Below are 27,477 nucleotides of genomic sequence, written 5' to 3'. Positions count from 1 at the left end.
CAGGCCCTTAACTTTAGGTGGGGCAGGGTATGCGTGGGGTTGTCCTGACCTAGGCTCGAGCAGAGTCTGGGGGGGCCCCGAAGGCCGCATATGAAGTCCTGGATGGTAGGACCTTGGAGTAGATACAGGATGCAGATGTTTCTGAGTGGTGGCGAGAATGGGGAGTGGCGGCAGGCACCGGGTTCTAGGCTCCGCCCACTGTCCCCACGTTTCTCCATTCTTGCGCCTGCGCCCAGAGCTCTTCCGTCCTGGCCTCCAGCCTTCTCTCTGAGTCCTCCTCCTCCCGCCGCGGAACATCTCTGGGGCGGGAGGGGGCTCCCGCGGTGGCTTGTGGGAAGAGGGGAGAAACAATATGGCGGATGGCGAAGAGCCGTAAGTATCTGGGATCTCCGGAAGAGCCGGGCCGCGCCGGGAGGGAGGGAAGGAGCGAGCGGCGCCGCCGACCCCCGGGCTTCCCCCGACTCTTCCCCCGCTGCCCTCCCCCTCGCGGTGCCCGGTGCGCGGCGGAGGAACGCTGACCCTTCTTTTATTCTCTCTTTCTTTTAGGGAGAAGAAAAGAAGGAGAGTAGAGGAGCTGCTGGCGGAGAAGTTAGTGCTGCCGGGGGCGGGGCGGGCAGGGCCGGGCCCGGGAGGCGGGGGGCCCGGGGTCCCCGCCCTGCCCCCGCCGCCCGCGGGCGCGCCAGCCAGCCCCGCCCCCAGGCACCCCCCTGCTGCCCCTCCTGCTGCCCCTTCTCCCTGGCTGCCCCTTCTCCTCGTTGTCCCCTTCTCTCGTTGTCCCCTTCTGCATTCCCTCGGCACCCTATCCTCTTCTCCCTCTAACACTGTTCTCTGCTTCTTCTTTCAACCCCCCTCTTTTGTTCTGTTTCTGTCCCCAGTTTCTCTGGTCCTCTCTTTTCCCCATCTTTCAGCTAAGCTGCCCCCTCCATCTCTTTCCGCCCTCCTTCCCCGCATGTGCGGCCCCTCCCCTAAGGATCCCTGGGAGGATTTGGGTTTGGGTACAAGGGGCTGTCCCAGGCCCCAGAGACCGTTCCGGCTCGGTTCTAGGAGCCCCGAGGTCAGCCCGGACCGGCTCCCCTGGAGAATAGCCATCCCGGGTCTGGGGTTCTCACCCGGAGAGTTGGAGAGGTCCTTAGGAGGCCGCGGGCTCAGGCGCCTCCTTTTTACAGATGATGAGAGGGACACTCAGCCGGGAGATGCCCGTTCACCCGGCATGTGTGGCGGCGTCTCCTCTGTGGCAGGCACTGTGCCTAAGGGATAAGGAGACACATGCAAAAAATGAGCCCTTCCCCACCAGAAGCTTAAGCTTTCTTTGAGGGAAGGAGCAGATGAAAGATAAGTAGATACAAAGTCTCTACAAGGTAACTGGGGAGGGGGCGGCAGGGCAGCCCAGGCTAGGAGGTGAAGTGATTTGCACGAGGTCCTTTAAACAGAAATCCGCCATTCTCTCCAGTTCTCCTTGGCTGCATCCTAGTTTCAAACTCAGCTGGAAGGGACTCTTCCTCTTTCTTAGCAGTAGGATGGTTGAAGCTCAGGGTAAGGAAGTGACTTGTCCGAGGTTGTGCAGATAGTTCCAGACCAATCTTGAGTCCAGAATACCACACTCTCATTCCAGTGGCCTTACCACTGTGACAAAATGTGCATCCCCCTCTTCTATATCAAGACTTACAGACTTGTTAAAATTAGAAGTTTGATTTTTTTTTAACTTTTAACAAAATGCAAAGTTAAACATGGTTTGAAAAAGCTTCTGAATGTATGTGGCTACAAAAGGAAGGTAAATGACTTCAGATTTTTTTCCCCCTTAGAATTACACACAGTTTCTTACCAGTTGATTATAATTAGTAGTTAAATAATTAGCAATTCTAAATAATGTATTTCTTTTAAACCAACTGCATGATAGGATGGAGAAATTGTGTGGTTTGTGAGAAATATGTACCTAATATATCAGCAAGAACCATATCTCTATTTCTCTTCATCAAAAGTTGTGAGTGGTACAGTAAAGGTACAGTTAAGCCATACCCTTTTATTTAAAAACATCTAAATGCAAATTTTCCCTAATTAATTAATACATTTGGAAACAAGTTGTAGGATGTAAAAAAATTTTTGTTTATCATTTGTACTCAAAAACAATGTTTTGGTTGGGAAAACTGGCTTTTATGGTGACAATGACCATTAGTGATGGAATGTGAAGCTTTTTTGAATGAATTCTTTTCTGTGTTTACTGGTGACAGAAAATTAATACATGGTTGTATTAAGGAATTGGATTTTGTTTGTTTATTTCTGTTGTGGAGAAGTCCATCCACTTATGGCAGATCCTTAACTTATTTTTGAATTAAAGTGTGAGGGTTGTCTGGGTCCTTGAGAGCTAAAGTGACTTCATGATTACACAGTTACTGCTTCAGAAGTAGACTTAACCTAGGTCTTCTCTGACCCATACATCATCACTTTGACTTAAGTTACTTTGAAAAAATCAAGAGGTTAATTTCATTTCAGCAAAATATTATACTGATTATTTCTGAATTGTTTTTTAAAATGAAAAATAGTCAAACTTTAAAGGTTACGTATATTCCACTGTGATTGCAAGCATCATTTTGACTTAAGTATTTTGTTTTAAAATTTGTCATTTCTTTAATTCAAGCAAATTGGAAAAGCTGACAAAATGTACCCATCGTAGACACTACACGACATGGTTTCTTCAACAGCTCAAAGGCTAAATTTTATTCTTAATGTAATTGTAAAGGATTTAAAAAATAAAGGATGACTTTGAACTGATTTGGAAAATTCCTTATAAAATTGATTGAACTTCTTGATAAACATAGTTATAAATAATGAGGATGTGAACATACTGAGATGGAAATAAAGAGTTTTCTTTGTAAGACATTTAAGATCTTAATGAACTGAATAGCTTAGAAAATTTTTGAAAGAATTACATGTACTTGTAATATATTTTTGTAATATTTGGGCCTCTTATTTTCCTACAAATGTAAAAATCACATAAATAGCTGTAGGTACAATTTTTTTTTCAAACTGATTTTTTTGCAGCTCAATTTACTGTGTTCTATGCAGAATGGCTGTTGATGGTGGGTGTGGGGACACTGGAGACTGGGACGGTCGCTGGAACCATGTAAAGAAGTTCCTCGAGCGATCTGGACCATTCACACACCCTGATTTCGAACCAAGCACTGAAGTGAGAAGTATTTATTTTAAATAACTCCTTTTGTAGTTCTGTTTCAAAATCTTAACAAAACAGTACCTTTCTTACTTGTTTTTTGATTTAGGAGTATACTAATCACACTGTTTAGAGAAATCTTTTAATTATTCTTTATTAAAAAGTCAAATATTTGCAACTAATTTTAAGAATGTATGTGTGTGCATATATTATATATATATATATATAATATGCACACCCCCACACACAGATGGACTTGAAATGATCAGTTTCATCCTTATGCTCCTGTCTCAGTTGAAAACCTTTTTTGGAGTGTAAAATACCTTATTTTATTCATTCAGAATTCCATTAATAGCTCATTTAGAATTTCAGTGAAAATAATCATTGATCATTTAACATTTCACTTTTGTAATCTTGACTATTTACTTGGAACATATACTCCCATTGAGCACAGAGTAACTGCCTATGTTACAGCTCATGTTTAGTAGTACTTGGCACATAGAAGCTTAAATATTTGAATTGAATTGAAATGTGATTTGGACTCAAATCAGAATTTTAGAACTGGAAGAGATTTGATTTGAAATAGTTTTTCCCCAACTGTACTTTTTTTCACTATATAATGGGTGGGGTTGGGGGGAATAGTCTCCATTTTCTCCAAAAAATCACAAATACAAATATACTCAAATGGTCTACATTTGAGAGAATGCCTATTCATAAAAGTAAAATACAAATTTGAATTTCTCTTTCTCCTACTGTTGACAATTCAAAGAATGGTAGAATGAATATTTGATCACATTTTTTTCTTAAGTGTTACAGAATGTCTATTTAACTTTTCTGTTTAGTACATATGTTATCAAGGGATCATTTACTTTTTAGTGTTTTGCTACAGGTTAATTGTATTTCAACTAATATGGATTTTCTGCCTTTTTTATTATAATTTTCGAGATAGTACTTTAGCTAATTTCACACAAGCTTACTCCTTAGAACCCAATATTATTACTATTATTGTTGTTAATAGGCTTGTCTTTTTTTACAATTACCAGTAGCTCTTTTGTAGTGTTCCTTTAGTGTTTCTACTTTTAAAAACAAAACTCAACTTTGCAATTAACTTAAAAAAACTGAAGATTTATTAAATACTTAATGACAGAGAAGCAATGGGGCATAATAGAGCACAGGTTTAGAAGTCAGGAAGATAATGGGGTCAAATTCAACCTCTTGACATCTTCAGCTTGGTTAACATGATACAAGTTATTTAAGTTCTCTGTGCTCAAGGCTAATCTCTGATGCTATAATATACAGATAAGGTATTGACCTGCTTTGGTAAAGGAAATTTCTTCACCCTGGAGTTACCTGCCAGTGAAATCACAGACCCAGTTTCTGTTCCTGTCCTTCTCTGGGATCATTGGGATTTTTTTGGGTGTCCATTAAATTCTTAAATTTCAGATGTGTTAAATATGCTGCTTTCCCTTCTTTAATATTAAAAGAAACCAACTCTAACTCAGGACCAGTTTTTTACTTTATCAAATTTGATAGGGAAAATTAAATATCTTTTAAAATTTTGTCTGTGAAAATTAAAAGAAAAAACAAAGAGAAAAAATTAAAGGCTTAGATTTTTAAGTTTTAACTACTGAATAGTTTAAATATCCTGTGGGTCTTTTAAAAAAACCTTACATTTAACTTTTCATAAACATAAAGCAATTATGATTTTGTGAATGTTGAACTTAATGCCTTTTGTGGTGTGCAAAATTTACCTTTACCTCTCCGTATTGTAATGTGCTTTTCTATTCTTTACAGTCTCTTCAGTTTTTGTTAGATACTTGTAAAGTACTAGTCATTGGAGCAGGAGGATTAGGATGTGAACTTCTGAAAAATCTGGTAATGAATTGATTCCCTTTATTTTTTTGTTTGAGAAAATTTAAATCTTACCCCAGTTTCTAATCTTAGGAATTTTCTTTATTGCATTCAATTGTCATTTTTTCCTTTTTTCTTCATTAGATGAATTTAACTGTCAAAATTCTAGGAAATTATTCAAATATAATTGGGAACTTGAGTTACATTTGAATTCTGAAGTGTCTCCTCTTCAAAGTCATTATGAGTATAAAATAACAGTTTTTGGCTTTAGTTTCCTTAGTACTTTAGCAACCAAGTTCTGGACTTATTTTGGCAAAAGCTTGGGTTGATTTCAATGGAATTTTTGCTGAGTGTAGGGATGTATGGTCAGACTTTGGAATTTTACAAAATGTTGACAGTTTGGATAGGTTGTGATTCACCTTATGAGAGTACATATTCATATCAGTGATTTAATAGATCCCCTGGTGTATTGAGAAGAACAGTCTTCTTGTATTATGGATAAATTCCATCTCAGTGAAGGGTGCTATTTAGTGAATCTCTTCCTGTGTGAACTTTCTGGTGACCAGTAGTTAACAGTGATTTGTATCAACTTAAAAACGGAAGTTTACAAGTCCCTGTCAGTCTGTCTCCCTAGAAAGTTGTTGTGGTTCCTTAATCTTTCTGCTGCAAAGTGTATGTGGGATGCAGAGTGGATGAAGTGAATAGTGAGGGTAGAGATGGAATTAGATAGCAGGGAGATATATAAATATGTTTTTATTTACAGAAACATTTTATTAACCAGAAACCTAAAACTCATCTTTGGAGGGAATTGCAAAAATGCAATTCATTGCACATATCTTGTGTGCTCATTAATGAGTGATGACTGTTAACAGTACAAAACAAATACTCCATGGTGTCCAGCCTTCATGGGGCTTATGTTATTTTTGGGAAGATTAGACACACATTTGAAATGAATCCCAACTGAAAATAGTACATGATTAGTTGTTAAAGGGGCAGCACCCCAGTACAGATAAAAGTATCATAGGATGACAGAAAGGAGAGATTACTCTGTGTGTTAGAAAAACAGTTAGGCAAGGCTTTATGATGGAAAAAGGATTTGCACTGATTCTTGAACAATAAGTAGGATTTGGGTAAAGGGGAAAATTCCCTTTCATTCATCCTTTATGCCCTCAACAATCTGTTATTTGCAAATATGGAGTTGCAAGAATGATATAGCCTGATAGACATCCATTCTATAATAATTACCAGTCTTTTTCTTTTGAATATTATTGATAATTTAAGGAAACTTCATTTAATGTTTGTGAAAGTTCCTGATATGGGAATTTTAATTACATCACAACTTGAGTAGTTTTAATAACATCAATAATTATTCTACCTATTTTGTGTGTAATACTTGCCTTTTCAGATTTGGCATATATTAGCTATTATATTTAGAACTAGATAGTCAAAGTAATTAGGTCCTTTAGCCGTGAGCTGAAAGTTGTTGAGGTCTGCCATTGGATAGAATTTTTAGTCTTAAGTAGATTTTGTTACCACAGAGGCAGAATTATTAGCATTATGATGGCTAGTCACTGAAAAGTAGAAAAATCTTCCCTTTGGTTAAAAGTCAGGTGGTCCCCTACTGTTCTGTTTACTTGGTTGTTTTTTTTTCCTACAGGCATTGTCTGGTTTTAGACAAATTCATGTAATAGACATGGACACCATAGATGTTTCCAATCTAAATAGGCAGTTTTTATTTAGGTAAGTGTTGTCCTAAATGATTTATTTCTTAGGATTTATGCTAACTATTTTATAAACTTATTAGGCTTGACTGAAGCGATTCTTTTAAAAAGAAATTGATGCATGGATAACAATACTTTTTTCTTTAAAAAATACATTAGTTTATGAAATTAAAACACTTTCAGGGTGATAAGTCTTCTGAAAATAGAGTGAAAACACATCTGAATGGATCTGTCAATAAGCTGTTCCCACAAATGTATGTGCAGAGTTTTGAATGGTCTTGGCCTGCCAGGCTAGATAAATCAATATGTTATTGAATTGTAGCATATTTTTCCAGCTGAATTTGTATGGAAATTCATTGCACTTCAGACATTAGTCTCCTACTGAGCCCTGTGCCAGATGCTAAGTGAGATGCAAAATCTAATCCCTGCCATTGTTAAGGAGCTTATTATCTAGAGGCAGTGTAGATATGACTCCCCTACATATAGTGACAGTACGATGGAAGTAATGATATCTCCATTACTAAGGAGCAGAGTGAGAGCGAGAGCTAGAACAGGTCTGGATATGTTGAGAGATTATTGCTTAGAGGGCCTAGGAGGTCTTCCCAGAATAGGGAGTGTCAATTGATTATTAAAGGGAAAAAGGAATAGTTTGGGAGGAGAGAGCACTGAATGGGGAATCATTGAGAGGTGGTGATAGTAATCATTTGGGATAAGACATCGTATGTCCTGTACAGTGATGGTGGGGATATGGACTCAAAAGAACACTTGGGGTAGCTAAGTGGAACATGGAAAATCTGAGGATAAAAGAATATGGAAGCCCTGCTTGAGAAGAGAAGGGCTGATTTTAAGCAGTTCATTAGGAAATCATGAAAAGTAGGAAGAAATGAGTAGTTGGAGAGATAGCTCTGAAAGCCTGGCAGGTAATGTCTTCAGAACAGAGAAGTTGGGTTCAAGGATTTCCCAGGGCAGAGTGCTGTAGACAAGTGAGCCTCATGGTTCAGAAAGAAAAGGACCTTGCTTTCTAGTGAGCAAGGCTGCTGAAAGTTGGATGTGGAGAGAGGCAGTCCAGTGACTCAAAAGAATCAAGTTGGGCCCCCTTGGAGGAGGAAACAAGGAAGGTCTGAGGGAACCCAGTGAGGAATAGCCAAGTGAATTTCAGACCTGGATGAGATCATGCATCAGATGATTGCCTGTTACTCTCTAGTATAGCTTGGATCTTAAGGTTCAGGAGTAAAATGTTTCTGCCTTTTTACAACCAGCCAAACTATTGTTTAACAACCATTATGTAGGAAGAACTATTCAAAAGTAATTAATGGAAAATAGCTAGGTAACATAGTAGGTAGCTTGTTAGGCCTGTAGCCTGGAGGACTTGAATTCAAATTTAGCCATAGACACTTTGTAACGGTGTGACTCCGGGCAGGTCAGTTTACCCCATTTACCTTGCCCTCACCACTCTTTTGTCTTAGAATTAATACAAAGAAAGAAGCCAAGAGTTTTGGAAGAGTTTAGAAGATTGTATATTATTGCCCAGTGATCAGAAGTGAAAGTGGAAAACGCATTTATTGGTGGCAAAGACACATGGATAATAGCAGAAAAAAGTTGCCTAAATAGGCAGCATCTACCAGTTTGGAGACTATCATGGAGGTCACTTTGCTCCAGTCATAGAAGACTTATCAGACATTTGGATTATAGGATTTTAAGTTGTGAGCAAGCATTTTTTTTTTATCACATCATAGAGTAGTCCCTTGGTTTAGAAAATATATTTAGTTAGAACATTGCTTTGTTGACAAAGAAAGATAATGACGTCTTTCTGTTGTACATTTTTAAGAAACACTCATTGACAAGTTGAAAATTTTTTAATGGGCATAAGTAACAGTGAATATGTTACATTTGAAAATGTATTGATCTTTTCCATGGAAGAAAGTTTTTAGTTCTTAGAAATGATCATTAACTAAGCCTAACAGCTTGTTTTAAGGCATCTATTCTTTTCAACTTTTTAAAGACTTATTTTATGAATTTCACAATAGATCTCTGTGATTATATTAAATGATATAATGTCTTAAAAATGGTTCCTCAACCTTTTGAAATCCTTTGGAAACTTAATACCTTTCCTAGCATATTTAGCAGTCCACATAAACTATGGAAGAAAAGCTCAGGACTCTGTAGGATATTCTAGTCCAACCTCATCATTTAACAGGTGAGCATCTGAAGCCCACAGAGTGAAGGTGAAGTGAGTCTCTTTTCTGTGTTCATGGAATGTACATCCCATGAGATCTTGGTTCTAAGGTATCCTGGACCCAGGGATTGATCAGATCTCTGGAAACTGGCTCAAGGTCAGGAGCCTGTGTAAGGGCATCTAAATGCATCTCTTAACAGGTAGAACAGTCCACAGCAGTGAAGGTGGATTGAATTTGGTATAGCAGAAGTCAGGAATACTGTTTTCATGTAGTACCTCAAAAAGTAGAATATTTTCTACATGTTCTGTCTTGTTACTGGTCTTGGCACCCTAGTCATCTTTGTGAAGGAGCAGAAACAGCATAATTAGATTATGGCAATTGAATGATCCTTAGAATCCTCTGGGTATGTTTATTATGTGTTTGCTGTCCTACTTCCTATGGGGAAGGTACAAGAGGATGACAATGGCAGCAACAGCAAGCATTCATAGAGTGCTTGGAGGTTTGCAGAACACTTGATAAATAGCTTTGGGTGCTCATTTGTGAAATGATGAGGTTGGACTGGAATGTTCTTGGCTTCATCTTATCCTGGCTGCAACCCTGGTAAGGTAGGTGCTAGGATGATCCCCACATTGTAGAGGGACCTGAGGCTCCCAGAGGTGTTAAGTGGTTAACAGCCAGGGATTTAGCTGCCCTTAAATAACCAAAGATCCAGTAATGGGGGGGGGGGCAGGTGGAGGAGGGGGGTGATAGGTTTTTTAATTCAGTGTTTAAGTAGGAAAGCCAGGGGACAAGGAGTGGACAGCAAAGGATATGCTAAAATATAAAATGTGATCTGGAACTTCTTTCAGACTGAAAACAGGAGAAACAGCTCTGAACTGGTGCTCTGCTGCAGGGGTGATGGACAACTGTACTGGCTTTACCAGGCTTCTCACTTCAGCTGATGACATTAGCTAATGGCATTCTCAGTGTTATGACATTGTATATTTTTTGAAATCCTAAAATTCTGTTGTAATGGAAAACACTGAATAACAAGACAGTTCAGTAGTTGTTAGTAGACCAGCCCTTGAGTCAGGAAAATCGTGAGTTCAAGACTTGCTTCTGACACATAACTGTGACAGGACAAGTGACATTTCAGAGTCTCTGGCATATCTGTAACACTTAAAATTGCAGAGAGTTGCAGATGGACATTTTCCTTGGAGTCTCCACACCAGCAACATCATTGCTTTTGGCTCCAGCATCCACAGCATCAGTAATTTACTTTGATAATTTAAATAGATCTCTGCAAGAATTTGCATTCGAAGGCAGTTACTGTGACTTATTAGAGCTTTTTAAATGGTATGTTTTCCCAGGCCAAAAGATGTCGGAAGATCCAAAGCTGAAGTTGCTGCAGAATTCCTAAATGAAAGGATCCCTAATTGTGCTGTAGTTCCGTATCCTTTTTTTCTGTGAAATATTCTATTGATGCATTTATTATAAACTGAAATGGCTTGACACATGCTATATTATTTAAGAATTTTGACCTTTGTGTTGGTTGAGAGAGAACTTTAAAACTACTGTTAATGATAAAATATATTAAATGGAGTGGAAAAATAGGAGGGACCTCTTCTAATGTCCTCCTTGGATGTTTAATTTTTGTGTTTAGATGGGCCTTCAATTCTGGTAGGCTCTGCCCCTGAAACATCAGCTTTGTAGTCCCAGTTAGGCTGGAAAAAATTGTCAGTATAGGCTAAAGACAGGCTTTAAGAGGCTTTCCTTGAGGTGACGAGTCTTGTTTTGCAGGCAATTAATGAAACTTTTCTATAAAGTTGTAGAGAGGTGGCATCTGTCCTCACACTGTTGGAATCACAAGTCTGATGAAAATGACCTATAAAATCTTACCAGAGAATTAATATTTTGTGAAAGAAATATTGTTTTAAAAGAGTATTTAAGAATAGTATATCCAGATCTTTTGTTTTTCATCTGGGATACCTTTCATATGTATATATAGTCCATAAAGATTTTTATAGACATGAGAAAAGTGTATATATGAATAGGTTGCTGATATCTTACTGATTTCTCCAAATATAGGGTATAAAAATACCACTCAATTGTCTAACTTTTCCTCTCTTTGAGGTACTTAAAAATGAATGTTTATTGCTTTAAAAAAAAAATACAACTGCTTTTTAAAAACAGTTGTTTCCTGCATGGCTTATTTTCTTTATCTGATGTATCTGATTAGAGGACTTTTCTTTCTTTTTTTGTTTTTTTTTTAAACCCTTACCTTCTGGCTCCAAGGTAGAAGAGTGGTAAAGGCTAGACAATAGGGGCTATGGGACTTGCCCAGGGTCACACAGCTAGGAAGTGTCTGAGGTCAGATTTGAACCTAGGACCTTCCTTCTCTAGGCCTGGCTCTCAATCCACTGAGCCACCCAGTTGCTCCCCAAGGACTTTTATTTTCTTTAGTATCCCTTTGTTTCATTTCTGGTGGTGGTTGTAATGACCTGGGCTCTCTTCTTTAAAAAAGGACTTATATCACTGAAATTTCCGAGTAATGTCTTTAAATTGTTATTTTTCATTTTTAAAATGCAGAATATAACACTTGCATAGCAACTTTGCTTAAAACGGGGAAAAAATTAAGCAAACTTCATAATATAGTGGTGGTGATTGTAATGGCATCTCTAGTTGATCACCTCTGTCAGGAGGAAGGAAGTGTCCAACATTGACTTTAAGATCCTAGTTTTAGACCTGGAAGAAACTTTCAGAGGTCCATTGCCCTCAGCTGTGCATTGTTTGAGGTTAGACAGGTATGGGATTATAAGATCATCCATTTAAAGACAGAAGGAAATCGAGAGATCATCCAGGCTCTCCCTTTCTCATTTGTAGTCAGAGACTTAGAGCAAGCTGCCCAAGATTACAGGTAACAAGTAGTGGAGCCTTTAAGTCTGAGTCCAGGGCCTCTGATTACAAATCTGAGGTTATTCTCTTTATCACTTGTCAATGAATTTCATGGTATCTTGTAATCTTTTTTTTAGGTCATTGTCTCAAACTAATTTTCTTTTTGAAAATTTCAAATATTTAGACTTCCACAATTGACTATAAGTTCCCTATAACAGGAATAGTGTCTTGACTTTGTCAGATCCATAGAACTTTGCACAGTTCCTTATGCTGCCTCAAAGATACTCATTAAATATCTGTTGATTTGATCTACAGCCTATAATGTGTTCCTTTCTGTAATTTTTGTTCTAAATATAAGAGTGCTTTAGATCAGCTCACTCATATATCTCCTCTCTTAAGAGTGGGCCAGCCTAGCCCTGCCAAGGGATTCAGGAAATGATCTTCAGAGATCCCAAGTACCTGGTCCTTGTTCCAAAGCATTTATATCAGGGGTCCCCAAACTTTTTTACAGAGGGGGCCAGTTCACTCTCCCTCAGATTGTTGGAGGGCTGGACTATAAAAAATAATGAACAAATCTGTATACCGCTGTCTGGGATAGCAGAGGCTGCAGTGCTGGCTATGATGGGCCTGTCATACCTTGCACATGCCCATCACTGCCAACCACTGTACTGGGCAGCAGTATGCACAATGCGGAATCCCCTCCCCCAGATTGCCACTCACCATGCTGACGTCTTCCATTGTGCAGCCACATAATTCTTTGCATGGCGCCTCATTCTCAGAATAAGGCGCCACGCAAAGGATTATGTCACCAGAAGTAGTATTGTATGTGAGCAACGCTGCGCTTTGCAGTGTTGCCACATACAGTACTCCAGGAGCATAGGATGTGGATGCATCCTGTGCTCCTCTCACTGACCACCAATTGAAAGAGGTGCCCCTTCCGGAAGTTCAGTGGGTGCCAGATAAATGGCTTTGGGGGCTCCTGATTTACATAGCCTGTACAGTGATGGTATTAAGGAACGTTTTCATGCTCAAGATTTGAAAACAGTGGAAAATCATACCATAAATACTTCCCAGTATGATGTTGAATTTTTTTGTCATCAGACTTGGAGTCAGTACCATAAATATTATGTTTGGGGGGGTTTTGCATTGGGTTTGGGCCATAAATGACCAAGTTTTGATCACCATTGAAAAGAGAGTTTGGAAAATACTTATTAGACTACAAAAGCTTTTTCTAGTTGTTGCCTGCGCCTTTATTCTGTTACATTTGATGTGACTTCTTTTGCCTTGTGTTTTTAAAAACATATATAGTCTATATATTCTCCTGGTTCTGATTTCTACTGAATCATTTTATACATATTTTCCCATGTCAAGCCATCCTATTTGTTATTCTGTGCTGTATAGTACACAGTATACATTGCAATCATGATTCATAAGTTGTTCAGCTTTGCCTCATTTGATCTTTATTTCTATTGCTACCATGATTATTTTGGTATAAATGAGGCTTTTCTTTTTTGTCTTGGTCTTTGGACTCCTTTGCCTAGTAGTGGGATCTCTGAGTCATTCAGTAACTTTTCTCAGATAATTACAAATCAGTCTCTAGAATTGTTATTCAGTTCTCATTATACTAAGAGTATTACTGTGCCTTTCTTCCTATGGTCTTTCCAGCATAAACTATTTCATTTTCTATTGTCTTTACCAATTTTATTGGTTTGAGATTATGTCTAAAATTGTTTTCATTTTTATTCTCTGTATTTGGCATCTGTGTGTGTGTGTGTGTGTGTGTGTGGCATATTTTTTTCATATGGTTGCTAATACAAATTTCCTTTCCAGAAATAAAGAAATGATAGTCTTGTACTTTGTCCTGGTTAGACTATATTTGGAATTCTAATGTTCCCTTGTGGGCACCACATTTCATTGATGAATTGAAAGTTGTCTAGAAGAGGTCAATCTGAATGGTGAAGAGTCTGGAGAACATTTCTTTAATAGGAAAATCAGTTAAAGAAGCTGCCATGGTTAGCCTGAATCACAGCTCCTTACTGGGATGTGATAGAGGAGCTTTCATGTAGAAGAGAAATTAGATTTTATTTGACTGCAGAAAGCAGAACTTAGAGCAATGTATGAATGTTGTTAAGTAAGCAAATCTAAGATTGAAGTAAGGAAAACGTTCCTAAGAGAGCATAATAGTATAATAGACTGCCTTGGGGGATGATGGACACTTTCTCATTAAAGGAAGTTCTTTAATCATGGTCAGGCATGCTGCATGCTAGATTAGATAGGTGCTTTTTTTTTTTCCCCCAGATGTGGACTAATGACATTTCTTCCCACTGAAATTCTGTGGTTCCCTAATTATATTTATTTTGAATTTTTTTAAATATCTTTTGACCACTTATTGAGGAATGGCTCCTGTCCTTAGAAATTTATGTCAATTCCCTATTTATTTTGTATGCTACACTATTATTAGGCATACTTGATGCTTTTCTAGCAATTTATGTCATCTTTTCCTTTCTAGCTTTTCTATTGGCATCCCTTAAGTCTCAAGACATTTTATAAGATGCATCTTGTCAATTTTGCCCTTATAACATCTCTCCAAGATGCTTCCTTTTCTTCATTGGTAGCATGTCACTCACCTAGTTCAGGCCCACATCTTCCTGTTCCTCTACCTCCTGACTGCTCTTTCTGTCTTGTTAGAATTCCTAGTTTCCTTCAGAGCTCAGCTCAGGCACCACTCACATTAATTCTAATTTCTGACCTCCTGTGAGGGTTCCTCCCCACCAGATTACCTTATGTTTATTTTGTATAAACTTGGGGAAGGGGAAGAGACACAGAGAGAAAGAGGGGAAGGGTGGGGGGGAGAGACACACACACACAGAGGGGGAAAGAGGGGGAGAGAGCGAGAGAGCGCGAGAGTGCGAGCGAGCAAGCGAGTTCCTTGAGGGCAAGACATACCAAAAAAGCCTTTGTTCCTGTTGTTCAATAAAAGCTTATTGGAATTATTTTTGATCTTTTTGGTGGTCTTTATATTTATTTTCATCATAACTAGTTAATATTTCTCATAATTTATAAATACTGTGAAGGTAAGATGACCATAATCTCCAGGAAAAGATGTTTCATATTGGTTGTGGACACCTGAGGAAAATAACTGCACTCTGGAGTTACTAAAATGAGAGAATTGAACTAGATGACTTCCCTTCCAACTTCAAGTCTGTGATTCTGTGATCTAATGCCTCTACAAGGAAATCCTTTGAGCCATTCCTCGATTTAGTTCATCTCCCATTGTTCAGAGGGACAGTGTCAATATGATTCAAAGGAGTCTGCTCCTCTAGTAATATCAGTTTGTTGGCAGTTGGTAAAAGATCTCAAATCAAGGGGTTTCTACAATTCACTTAATGTTTAAAGAGGCTGAAAAAACATGATTATTTTCTCCCTCTGGCCCCTTTTCTGGTGTTTCACTATGAATTGGGCCTCTGTCTAGCCTCTGAGTCCATTTTATATGTTCTGTAGGTTTCAGTGTTTCTTGGCTGGCTTTGGGGTGATGAGCATTTCCTTCCTTGGCTGGGCTGGCTTTTGGTCGTGAGATCCGGCCTTTCCAGAACGTAAGTCCTGTTTGTAAGACCTTGAGAACCCAGGGAGCCCAGACATTGGCATAAGGCATTCATGAACTTTCGTGGAGGAGTCTAGCAGTTCATAGTTATTGAGAGCAAAAAATTCAGGAAGAACCTGCGATGTTGCCTAAGAGAAAATTTTTGAGTGGTGATGTGTAAAGTAGTAAAATGAATTATGGAAGCCAGAAAAAAAAATAAGTGCCTTGAAGTTTTGGACTCTCTTTAGTCTTTTTATTGCGATTCGTATAGAATTTTGCACACAGTGGTTGCACAATACTACTTCCTGCCTAAAAATTGCATTGTAAGGGGACAACTAGGTGATTCCGTAGTTTGAGAGCCAGGGCTAGAGATGGGAGGTCCTGGGTTCAAATTTGGCCTCAGACACTTCCTAGCTGTGTGATCCTAAGCAAGTCACCTAACCCCAACTGCCTAGCTCTTCCTGCTCTTCTGCCTTGGAAACAATAACATAGTATTGGCTCTAAAACAGAAGGCAAGGAATTAAAGAAAAAAGGCACATTTTACGAATACATGAAAGTTACAGACTAAGCTCAGGCGGCGGGCCCCCCCCCCCCCCCCCAGGCCTTACATTCCTTTCATTCTCTGGCCTCAGACATTTGGGTGGAATTTTCTGTCTAAAACTTTATTCACTTTTTTCTGTTTTCTTAACATTCCTCCATCTCTGAAATCCTTTCCTGCAGCCAGAACATTCTCAAGTTGTTATGTTTTTGGACCCCTGGACTGGGGAGGAAGCTGCCCTGGGGTGGGGGGTGTCACTGGTGTCAACAGGTCTGACATCAGGGATGGGGGAGTCAGTGCCTCTTTGTTTAGTGATGCTCCTGGGGAGCCCCTGGAGAGGAGGCCCGGTGGATGGAAGCACCTTCTCCCTTCCTCCCAGAATCCAATGCTGGCTCCAAGGCAGAAGAGTGCAAAGGACTGAAGCAACTGGCTGAAGTGACTGGCCCAGGGGCACACAGCGAGGAAGAGGCCAAGGCGAGGCCAGATGGGAATCCAGGACCTCCCCTCTCCAGGCCTGCTCTACCCACTGAGCCTCCCACCTGCCCCAGACTCTCCTCTTCACTTGACATTCAGCTGTGAGCAGCCCTTCACTGTGTCTGCCCAAAAGCCATTGCAAAACCCAGCACAAGAGATGGCGCCTCGGTGATCCATTCAGTTAGATCTCTGGAGGGGGGAAAGGAGCCGATCTCCAGCTCGCAGCATCTGGCCTCCCTCTTCTACTCGCTTCTGATTCCCGAGTGTCAGCAAGTGCCTTTGTGTCATCTCTGTGCAGGCCTCATGGCTGGATGTTGGCGAGGCTGGCCGTTAGTGAAGCCGGCATTGGCAAGGCTGGCTATTTGGTGAGGCTAGGCCGACTCCTTGGAGAGGGAGGGTCAGGTGGGTGCAGGTCCTGAGAGAGGGTTGAGGGGGGAAGAATCCAGGTATGCACCTCACAGCAGACCCCAAGGAATCGTGATCCACAGCGAGGAGAACGCTGAGCCTGGAGTCTCTGTGGCTTCCTGCTCTGCGTCTCTGCCAGACGTGCTGCTCTGAAGGAAGCAGTCCAGAACTCTACTGAGCTGGACCTGAGTCAGGAGAGGAGCTGCCGCCAGCCCGAGCCAGTGTAGATACCAGTGTAGACGGGAGCTTGTGCTGGTGAAGGTTCTGCACCCCATTGAGCGCAGCAGAGCAGCTCAGCATCTGGCCTCTGGGTCATGAGCTCAGGCTTGAGCTTACAGTGACTGCCTGGCCTCTGAATGAATGATGTGAGGCGTGGGGGTGAGCATGAAGGCCCTTTCCCAATCCCCAACCTGAGCCAGAGCACCTTTCGGGGGACACTCACTTGTGTAATAGTCAAAGGAAATTGTAGGGGATTGAAGAACGGGATAAAGGAAGGTTTTGGAACAGGGAATGGAGGAGTTGAAGGGATAGAGGGAATATGTTGTCAGCAGTTGTTCAGATTTAAAGGTTGTTAATAAATGGATGTGCTAACTTGTCTGATCTGTCAAATGTCTTGTGAGTTTATTAGTTGTTTCTTTTTAAAAATTAAAACCCATCCCTTCCATCCTAGAATCAATACTGTGTATGGGTTCTAAGGCAGAAGAACAGTAAGGGCTAGGCAACAGGGGTTAAGTGAATTGTCCAGGGTCACACAGCTAGGAAAGGTCTGAGGCAAGATTTGAACCCAGGATCTCCTATCTCTGAGCCTGGCTCTCAATCCACTCAGCTACCCAGCTGCCCCTCTTAGTTGCTTTTAATACTGATAACTTTTAGTCATAGCTAAATTTTGAGTATGACTTTATGGCTTTAAATTACATATGTGAGAAAACATAAGCTTTATATATACATTTGTACATACACATACATATGTTCCTTAACTAATATTCAGACATTTCAACAAGATTCAGAATTTTGATGACACTTTCTATAGACGTAAGTATTCACTGAAATCTCATAATTTATAATATTTACTAAGCCATTTACAAGTTCAATTATTTTTTTCTTCATAGAGATAATTGACTTGGTACTAATTATGATGTTTTTCTTTTTCAAAAATGGGACCTTAACAACTGTTGTTGATGAAGGAAAAGGGGAGTAAAGGGCTTATGTTTAAAAAGGTTAAATTTTTCCTTGCATGTTTCAGCAGAACTAGGGTTAAAATTTGATATTTTAAAATAGATATTTTTACATATTGATAAAATATACTGTTGTATAAATTGGAATTATTTACATTTTGTAAATGAATGAAAAATCATAGTGCTATGAGATACAGGGACTGAAATGAAGGGAGGCGAGCTGGCCTCTGCCCTCCAGGAGCTTATCTCCTAATGGGGGAAAGTGACACATAAAGGGGTACCTGGGGCTGTGGGAAGGTGTCAAAATAGCTGGAAAGGGACATCTGAAGGTTTAATTCTGGGCAATATGACAAAAACTTGCTAATGAGAGCCTGGTCCCAGGGCAAGAGTATAGGTTCTAGAAGGAGAGGGATAAAGAATATGGTTTCTTTTATTTTCTAACAACTAAAACTATAATATTTTTCTTAGAATTTCATATCATTGTTTGTGGTCTGGACTCCATTATTGCTAGAAGATGGATAAATGGCATGCTGGTAAATGCTTTCATATTTTTCTATTTTCTCTAAGTTCTTGATATTCTGGCACCAAGTAAATTAAAGTTAAGTTGTGCAGTGATCATTTTGAAAGCTCAAGACTACTTTGCTACTTAGTTTGAATTAAGTAAGTAGTTATAATTTACTGGTTGGTGGGGAAGAGATTAGTTAGTGGAAACCTTTCCGATTATGGGTAAAGAACGTAATTGAAATAATCTGACCATGCTAGACTTCTCTTCCACTTAGGGCTTGTACAAAACCAGGCTGTTGTCTATACTGGACCTTAAAAACTCCTGGGAAGGGGACAGCTTAGCAGGGATCCATTCCAGACAAGAAAGCTGAGGTCTGCTGAAGCTAAGTGATGTATGCAAGGCCACATGGCTAGCACGTGGAAGAGGCCTAGGTGTCAAACTCAGGACTTTGGACTCGAGATCCTATGTTCTCCCTATGAGGAATCTAATAATGGAGAGTAATGATAAAAAGGAATAAAGCTTTATTTTAATGGAAAGAAATGTTTTAAAAAGTATATATGCGTATTATTAATAGGATAATTAAAATTTTTAGTGAATCCTTAGTTATTCTTTTTAAGAGAAATTTCACTTTTATGGGTGAGACGTCTAGAGAAATGTGGCACTATCTGATGCCACTTATAATAATAGTAACTTTCAAACAGCTTCATTTAAAAAAAAAACACAATTTTTTTACTTTATAGGTTTGCTTTATAGGTTCTGGCATAATTTTGTCATTAAATGTTTTTATAGTTGTTTTATATTCTTCTAGATATCACTTCTAAATTATGAAGATGGTGTATTAGATGCAAGTTCCATTATTCCTTTGATAGATGGAGGAACAGAAGGTTTTAAAGGAAATGCTAGGGTCATTCTGCCTGGAATGACAGCTTGCATTGAATGTACGTTGGAACTTTATCCACCACAGGTAATTTGCTTGACAGATTGCTCAGGAAAATTTTTTAATTAACATGTTTTAGGACCTACTAAATGTAATTTGGGAAAAGAAATCAGTATAGACCAAACTTTGTCCTTATATGCTCATAATATTAATTTTTTTTTGTATGCTTGGGTAGGAGTGGGGTGAGCTTGTGTACCACAAAGTGGTGAACTTGGGAGATGGGAAGACTGGTTAGGATGTCCAACCCAGGGCCTGGGGGCCCTCCAGGGTTAAATCACTTGTCATCCCCCACCCTCCTTCCCCAGGAGTCTAGGACAGACTCCTGAGTCTCTGTGTCTAGAGTGGCTGAGAGCTCCAGGATGCCCTGAGAGAGAGGCTGAGTCCAAAGAGAGGTCAGACCTGCCCTGCTCTGGGCCCTGTGTCAGGGAGAGCTTGGAGAAGGGGCCCTAGCCATGGAGGCTGGTTCTGTGTAGCTCTGCCAAGGATATATGGACAGACAGTTCTCATGTAATGTCAGGCATTGTCTCTCCTGCCCATTGTCTCTCTGGCCCCTTCACTGGGTGGTGCCTGTCCCTTCCCTTCCCTCAGGGAAATTGGGAGAACCCCCTGAGGAGAGGCTGCCATCTTGGCCAGATTTTGGCTTGGCTTGAGACCTAGCCCCCACCTGCCTGCTGGTCTGTCTGTGCTCAAGCACCATGGGTCTGTCCCTGCCCCATGTATCTGCACCCCCCACCCCCCACTCCCATCCTCTCCCTCATCCCTAGCCCCCCCCTCTGCGGAACCCCTTCCTCAATGGTGTGACCCTCCCTGCCTTGGTAGAGACTGTCCACAGAGACCTGCAGGTGGCACCATTGGGGTTAGGTGGATGTTTGTGCTGGAAGAGGCTGCAGAGAGTGGTAACAAGAGCAGGAAAAATGCTAATTTAGGTAAGGAAACAAGAATCCTTGCTAACCATCCTGAGTGGGAAGGAATGGATGGGGCAGAGCTGCTTTTCCCTTCCTGGAGGACATTAGTCAGAGCCTCTGGCCTGGGGAGGAATCATCCATTCTTGGTCCTGCCCAGGTTGAACTAAGTATGGCTACACCATAGAGCGCAGACCTGCTTGGCCACTGGGATTGTTTTTAGTTCAGTTTTGGTCATAGTTCCCAGTCCTGAGCTGCTCCTGCTTGGTTCCTCAGGTTCCCTGTGGCAATGGTTGTCCTCCCTGTCCCTTCTCATGTTCGTGTCAACCACTCCAGACCGGCAGGGAGAAGAACAGGGTCGAGAAATAATAATAGACTTGCAGGAGATCTCAGATGGGGCGTCCCATCAGGCTGGAGCCATGACTGGCTTTGGGGTGTATTCACTAAGTAAATTGACTCAGGCCTTGGTTCTTGCAGCGTTCTCATCCACTGGCCTTCAGGTGCAGCTGCCCTTCTCTAGAACAGGGTCCAATGGCTCCCATTCCTTCTTTCTTTGCCCCTGCATGCCCCTAGAGGGAGACATTTAGTCATCTGTCCCAAGTGCGTGAGGCCCCTTGTCTTCCCATCCATTGCTGTGTGACCACTTGTCCACTTAAGGGCAAACAACCCCCTTTGTATTCAATGCTATTTAGATGTTTTCTGTCACTCAGAAAAAGAAGGATTTATCCCATTCAGGTCACCCCCAAAGTTCTTTAGAGATAGCTTTTGCTCTATACATGTTGGAATGAAGACAAAATTAACCATGAGGTATTCAAACACTTCTTTGAGTTCTGCCTTTATGGATTAGATACCAGCAAGAGGCATTAGCTTAATGCCAGATTATAATCACAAATTCTCAGTTACTTAATAGTAATTTAGAATATTTGAGCTGAGGTTTAATGATTTATGTCAACTGGTACTTATTACTAATTTCTTTGGTCAATTTATGTTTTTTAAACATTCCAGTTTAAACGTAAGGGAATAGGATGGGTTATGTTTGAGAATCTGCTCAGTAATTCTCTGTTTAACCAGTGAAAATTAAATTTATATAGCTCCATATTAAAACTTTACTGCCCAATGTTTTAGGCCAGAGATAGTGAACCTTTTAGAGACTGAGTGCTGGTCCCATGAGTGCAGGGCATGTCCATTTACCTCCCCACAGGGGAAGGAGAAAACACTCCCATTGACTGCTGGGCAGAGGGGCTAGTGCAGTGAGAAAATATCATCAGGTGTGGTAGAGAGAGGGAGGGGAGCAGCTCCACCTGAGTGGCTCTGCTTTTCTAGTGACCAACTTTGGAGGAAGAGGGGGAGGGAGAGCGAGCTACGAGTGCCTACAGAGCGTGCTCTGTGTCATCTTTGGCACCTGTGCTATAGATTTACTGTTACTGTTCTAGGCTGATCATGTACTCTGTTATTCTTAGCTTATTTTGGAACTCTTTGTAATGATTTAAAATATTAAATGTAATGTAATGTAATGATTTAAAATATTAAAAAAAGTTAAATTAGATAATTTCAGGCACCCAATTTAATCAAGATGCATGTTCTTCTAAAATTATAAGGGAGAAGGGACATCCTTTAAAACTGTCAGCTGAATATAGTTGTTTTTGGTTTTAGGTTAATTTTCCCATGTGTACTATTGCGTCTATGCCCAGGCTACCAGAACATTGTATTGAGTATGCAAGAATATTACAGTGGCCCAAGGAACAGCCTTTTGGAGGTAAAAGCTCAAGTTAGGAATTATAAAATAATTCATTGAAACACATCTTAATTTTTGTTGAATCATAAATTGATTTTTCTGATGCTAAATACATTTTGAGATCTTTGTAGAAAATTAATGTTTTTTACTTTTTGCCATCCTTTTTTCTCCAGAGGGAGTTCCATTGGATGGAGATGATCCTGATCACATTCAGTGGATTTTCCAAAAATCACTAGAGAGAGCATCACAATTTAATATTAGAGGTGTTACATATAGGCTAACCCAAGGTAAGTGAGTTGTCAGATAATCCTAGATAGCAAGGGACCTTTTATCTTGGCATTATCTTTCACATGGTCTCCATAAAGCAGCCAAGGGAATTTTTCTGTGTCCAGGGTGCCTTGTGAGGTAGATGTATGTATGTAATGAGCATCTGACAGAATTCAGTTATTAAGAACCTTTAATATGCAAATTACTGTGCTGGGTCTATCCAAGGGGGGGGGGTTGTCAAGAACGTAAACAGGGAGCTTAGATGGCATGGTGGAGGGAGTGGAATATGGATGCTATGGGTAAATAAAGGAATTTCAGGAGGGGGAGAGCCCTAACTAGAAACACTAACCAAGAAAGGCTTCATTTAGGTGTCACAGCTGACAGGTATTAACCTTGACCAGGGATGGTATTGTGATATGGGAAGTCTCTAAGCAAAGGCAGGGAGGTGGGAGCATAGATGTATAGCAGGCTTGATGGGCCACTAGCAGACCAGTTGGACCAGAATAGACAAGTCTTGTAGGGGAGAAACATGGGATTTGTGTGCTAAAGTCAAGAGGAGGCACATTTTGGAGAGATTTAAATGTTAGACTCAGGATTTTTATATTTTATGCTAGAAGAAATTATTATTGTATTAGTCATTGCTAACATTGACATAGTGCTTGCTTTGTGCCAGGCACTGGGCAGACATTTGACAGTTATTATTCTCATACCCTCATAACTGCCCTGGGTTGTAGGTGCTGCTATTCTCCTCATTTTACATTGAGGATTCTGAGGCAAACAGATTAAGTGACTTGCCTAAGGTCACAGCTATTTTTTGAGACTGTATGAAGATGGTTGGACTTACTGGCAACTGATGAGCTTATTGAGCATGTAACAGAATAGACAAGGGACTAAAAGAGACAAGAGGACTCAACTGAGCCCTAAGACATGAAATGAAGTGTGAACAGACCAGGAGTTCCTTGGTGGTCCAGAAAAGAATAGCTGCACATAGATACCAAGAGAACCAAGAAAGGAGGATCCCAGAAGTCACCTGAGGAGAGTGAGCAAGAGGGGGTTGACTGTTAGAAACTGTAAAAAAGCCAAGATAAATGAAGACTGAGAAAAGGCTTTTGTATTCCTTCTCCCCATAGGGAAAGCCCTAGAAGCAGTCCTAATTCTGTTGGTTACCTGAGTAATATTAATAAAGAGCTGCTTATCTGCCATCTCTTTTTAATGAATACCAAAAGTATGAATGCTCTCTTACTAATCCAAGTAGTTTCTCATCTATGATTAATAATGACTTCTATGTGTATAATGCTTTATGATCCACAAGACTTTGCAGACTTATTTCTTGAAACAACTATGAAATAGAGCTCATGATCTCCATCTTCCAGCTAAGGAATGGCATCAGAAAGATGAACCTGCCCAGGGTCCTCTAGTCTGAGTCAGGAGACCACAAGCCCTCTTCCCATTGATCTTACGCTACATCCCTAGGTAGGCAGCTCAGAGTTGGAAGGTTAGAAGGAAGGCCTGTACTGGGAAGCAATCCAAGTGGCACTTAAAATACGTTAATTATTTTAATGTCTTATTCACATACCCAGATGTGTGAATTGGTATAATTTTAATTCATGCCATTATCCAGATACCTTGTTTATTAGAGGTACTCAAGTGTTGAATTAAATATGTAATGTTTGATGTAGACATTTCAGGAATAAGCCTTGCGGTATACATTTTACAGATTTTCATAAGGGTTTGTTTAGAATTAGTGGTTTCTTTTTGCCACCAGCATCTATGAACATATTGAGAGATTAAAATGTTGAGCAAGATTCTTAAGAATGCAGGATAAGATCTAAGAGTCATATTGTTATCACCAGACTTTGATGTTGAATTGTCCATTGGTAGATGTATGATGTATGTGCTTGGAATTGTTATCTCTTCTAGGGGTTGTAAAAAGAATCATTCCAGCCGTAGCTTCCACAAATGCTGTTATTGCAGGTGAGTATAAGGCCACCTCTTGACTGTGGTTTTCTTTCTTTGCATCTTTTGCTTCACAGTGATCTGCCTAGCTTTAGGAAGCAGCTTCAGGGACATGAATCTTCCACACTTAGTCACTTCCTCTGCTTCCTCTTTCATAGGGGAATTGTCACAGGGTGTCAGTTGAACTGATATAAAAGCCCAAATTCTTGGATTAAACTGAGTAGAATTTTTTATAGTTACCTGATATCTCAGGGATTTGGGGGCCTTTTTTGGTTGTGAAATAAGGACTTTAAGTGTAGTGACTTGTGTCAGAGCATGTTAGATGTGAGAGTTCATTTTAAGTGGGAAGTATATAAATACAAGGTATTATTGTAGTGTCATTTATTTTTTCTCACTCTCACAGGGTTCTCAGTGTTAATACTGGACTCATTCTGGCCAAAAGGATTTTTTAAAAAGGCATCCTGGATTACTTAAAATGATAAAAAGTAATCTTTTGACATTGAGCTTTTTTTCATTAGGAATTGTGTTTTATTAAAACTGAACAGTTTTTCTTTTTCACTGATAAATTGTTGTCATTTCTTAGTACTAAACAAATAAAAGTTGCTCACTTTGGTTTTTAAATGTTTAAAATTCATAGTACAAAGCAATCCTATTTTTTTCCCTTCCAGCTGTGTGTGCCACTGAGGTTTTTAAAATAGCTACAAGGTAATGTTTTTTCTTTTTAATAAATATATATACATACACATTTCAAACTGGTTATATTATGTAAACATGAACATATTTTCCATTACAGTGCATATATACCCCTTAATAATTACTTGGTATTTAATGACGTAGATGGGCTGTACACATATACATTCGAAGCAGAAAGAAAGGTTAGTATGACTACTAATGAACAGTTATTGCTGGGCATACTTTGATTTTAAAACATCGGTGCCTGCTTAAAAGCATGAGAGGGAGCTTGCTCACAGTTTCACTTTGCCAGACCTCTCGCTTTAGTAGTATCTCTGCCTCTTCTGGCCTTATCTCATACTGTGTGAGAAATTTTACTAGTCAAGCTTGGTTCTGATAAACTGCTTTTGCTTAGACATAAGCATTTTCAAGCTGATTAACTTGGTATTTATTTAAGGCTGAAATGCTAGACTTTCAGAATGTTTGCATGGTAATTTAGCCTTCTGAAAGATTTTTAACAGACTTGTATGATTTGCATTATATTGCAATTTGTTTTTGCTAGAAGCAACTTGGCACAGTGGATAGAGTGCTGAACTTGGAGTCAGGGACATCTGGGTTCAAATTCTGCCTCAGACACTGTGTGTATGATCCTGGGCAAGTCATTTCACCTCCTCTGCATTCCTCATCTGTAGAGTGGGGATCACAATAGCACCTACCTTGTTGTGAGGATCAAATAAGATAGGTTTCAAGTACTTTGTAAATATTAGGCATTATTATTTCTGCTCTTTAGGAGAATTGCCCAGCTTGTAGCCAGCTTCCTCAAAATATCCAGTTTCCTCCATCTGCTAAACTGCAAGAGGTTTTGGATTATTTAATTAATAATGCCTCATTGTAAGTATAAACTTTAAGTTTTATTCCTTTGAAGCGTTCTGCATTTTAAAAAGGTTGTTAAGACAATATTTCCTTCTTGATTTACAGACAGATGAAATCACCAGCCATCACAGCCACATTAGAGGGAAAGAACAGAACACTTTACTTACAGGTGATAGATACTTACTCCTTGTACTTTGATTAGGAACTATTGAAGAATTTATTTGTGTTTGTTGTATTTTAAATACAAGTTGCTTCAATATTTTTAGACAATAACTTCCATTGAAGAACGAACAAGGCCGAATCTTTCTAAGACATTAAAAGGTATTTTAAGTAAAGACAAATTCTTAATATTTCTAATTATTTCTTAACAACAAATGTGTTCATAGACCGTTAAAGTTTAGAAAGCACCTTTATCAAGTGTTATGAAGTATTTGAGGATAAGATCAATAGATCTCATGGTAATCTAAAATCTTATTTGAAAAATAATTCTTGAGCATGAACATGAGTTTCTTAATTTTTGCTAGTTCCTTTAGATCAGCAGTGAAGTATTGGCACCAGTGCCCTGCTGGCATGGCCTCTTCCCACCTCTGGAACATGTTTTTTTGCATGCCCCGCCCCTCTCCAATTGCCCAAGTAGAGCACTTCTTCCTTTTTGGGGTAATGCTGGGGGCTCACAGGCAGCTTGAAGTTGCAGTTTGGGCATATAATCTTGAAAACCTTTGCCAATGCTGCTCTAGATTATTGAACCATATGATATTTTCATATTGTATGCATTTGAAATTTTTGTTGAAATATTGAATTGAATCAATTCTTTTTTCCCCCCATTTTAGAGTTGGGCCTTGTGGATGGACAAGAGCTTGCTGTTGCTGATGTCACCACCCCACAGACTGTACTGTTCAAACTTCATTTTACTACTTAAACAATAAATGTACAGCTAACAGAGGATAAAAGTCTATTGCAATATTGTGCTCAATGTGGATGCTCAGAATAGCCAAATTGATGTCCCTTTTAGTATTAGTATTCATAGAATTTGACTTTTATAACAAATCACTCTTTCTTACTTCAGAGCTGTCCCTCTAAGCCAGAATTTGGGGGACAGTGTTTATAAGTTTTCATGAATATATGGCTAAAGAATCCTGGAGAGATTCTGACTTGATTGTATGCTCTTGTTTCATTTTAGGAGGCAAAATCTATCTTGTACATTTGAGGGTTTTAGGATGATTAAATGGTGTAAATTTTTAACTTTCAGTTGAACAGCCATATATACAAAAGAATGTCCCTCAAGAAAATTAAGATATCAAATGCCATTTTGTAAGTCAGATAAATATAACCTGTGTGAAGTTAGGTATCTATAATATATTGAATTTAGGATGTTTTCTGTTGGCGTTAATATTCATTTGAGTTTGACTGTCTAAATGAATATTAAGTATTGTAAAGGGAATTACATTTGTCTGCAATGTTTTATAAACAGTGTTTTAGTTTAACATTTGTGCATGAAAATGGAAAATATTTTTAATGTGTATATTTGCTGTGCTATGGTAGTTAATACGCACAGTGTTGAAGCCAAGAGCTCACTGATGTTCTGTAATAGAACTTAATGTCTGAATAGTTATCATTGAATCTGTCATACTATTTATTAATAAAATCATACCTCATATACATTGAGAAA

At 39.5% G+C, this 27,477-nt stretch overlaps 1 protein-coding gene across 5 annotated transcripts; it reads left to right on the top strand.

Annotated features, from left to right (window-relative positions):
- The first annotated feature begins 233 nt into the window (after positions 1-233).
- UBA3 (ubiquitin like modifier activating enzyme 3) lies at positions 234-27,477 on the top strand. Of its 5 annotated transcripts, XM_056804402.1 has the most exons (19): positions 285-372; positions 547-588; positions 1,167-1,358; positions 3,064-3,184; positions 4,961-5,041; positions 6,675-6,757; positions 10,265-10,345; positions 17,775-17,818; positions 18,430-18,494; positions 19,275-19,430; positions 21,959-22,061; positions 22,214-22,327; positions 24,228-24,281; positions 24,932-24,968; positions 25,057-25,138; positions 25,726-25,826; positions 25,914-25,977; positions 26,075-26,129; positions 26,639-27,477. In XM_056804402.1, exons 4-19 carry the CDS (start codon positions 3,065-3,067, stop codon positions 26,725-26,727), a joined length of 1,329 nt encoding a protein of 442 aa, XP_056660380.1. In that variant the 5' UTR covers positions 285-372; positions 547-588; positions 1,167-1,358; position 3,064; the 3' UTR covers positions 26,728-27,477. The 5 variants fall into 5 exon arrangements, with proteins under 5 accessions (XP_001364053.1, XP_016279923.1, XP_001363978.1 ...); XM_001363941.4 differs by lacking the exon at positions 1,167-1,358 and having other exon boundaries at positions 237-372; XM_016424436.2 differs by lacking the exon at positions 1,167-1,358 and having other exon boundaries at positions 237-372; positions 3,040-3,184.

Source organism: Monodelphis domestica, chromosome 7 (genome assembly GCF_027887165.1).
Source record: "Monodelphis domestica isolate mMonDom1 chromosome 7, mMonDom1.pri, whole genome shotgun sequence".
Taxonomy (NCBI): Eukaryota; Metazoa; Chordata; class Mammalia; order Didelphimorphia; family Didelphidae; genus Monodelphis; species Monodelphis domestica.
This window is presented reverse-complemented; position numbering and strand designations above follow the sequence as displayed.

Excerpts from the sequence above, each read along its gene's own strand:
- UBA3 (XM_016424436.2), top strand. The coding sequence starts at position 353 with ATGGCGGATGGCGAAGAGCC. Across the intron at positions 17,819-18,429 it reads TGATGACACTTTCTATAGAC|AATTTCATATCATTGTTTGT; the intron begins GTAAGTATTCAC and ends TATTTTTCTTAG. Across the intron at positions 25,827-25,913 it reads TTAATTAATAATGCCTCATT|ACAGATGAAATCACCAGCCA; the intron begins GTAAGTATAAAC and ends CTTGATTTACAG.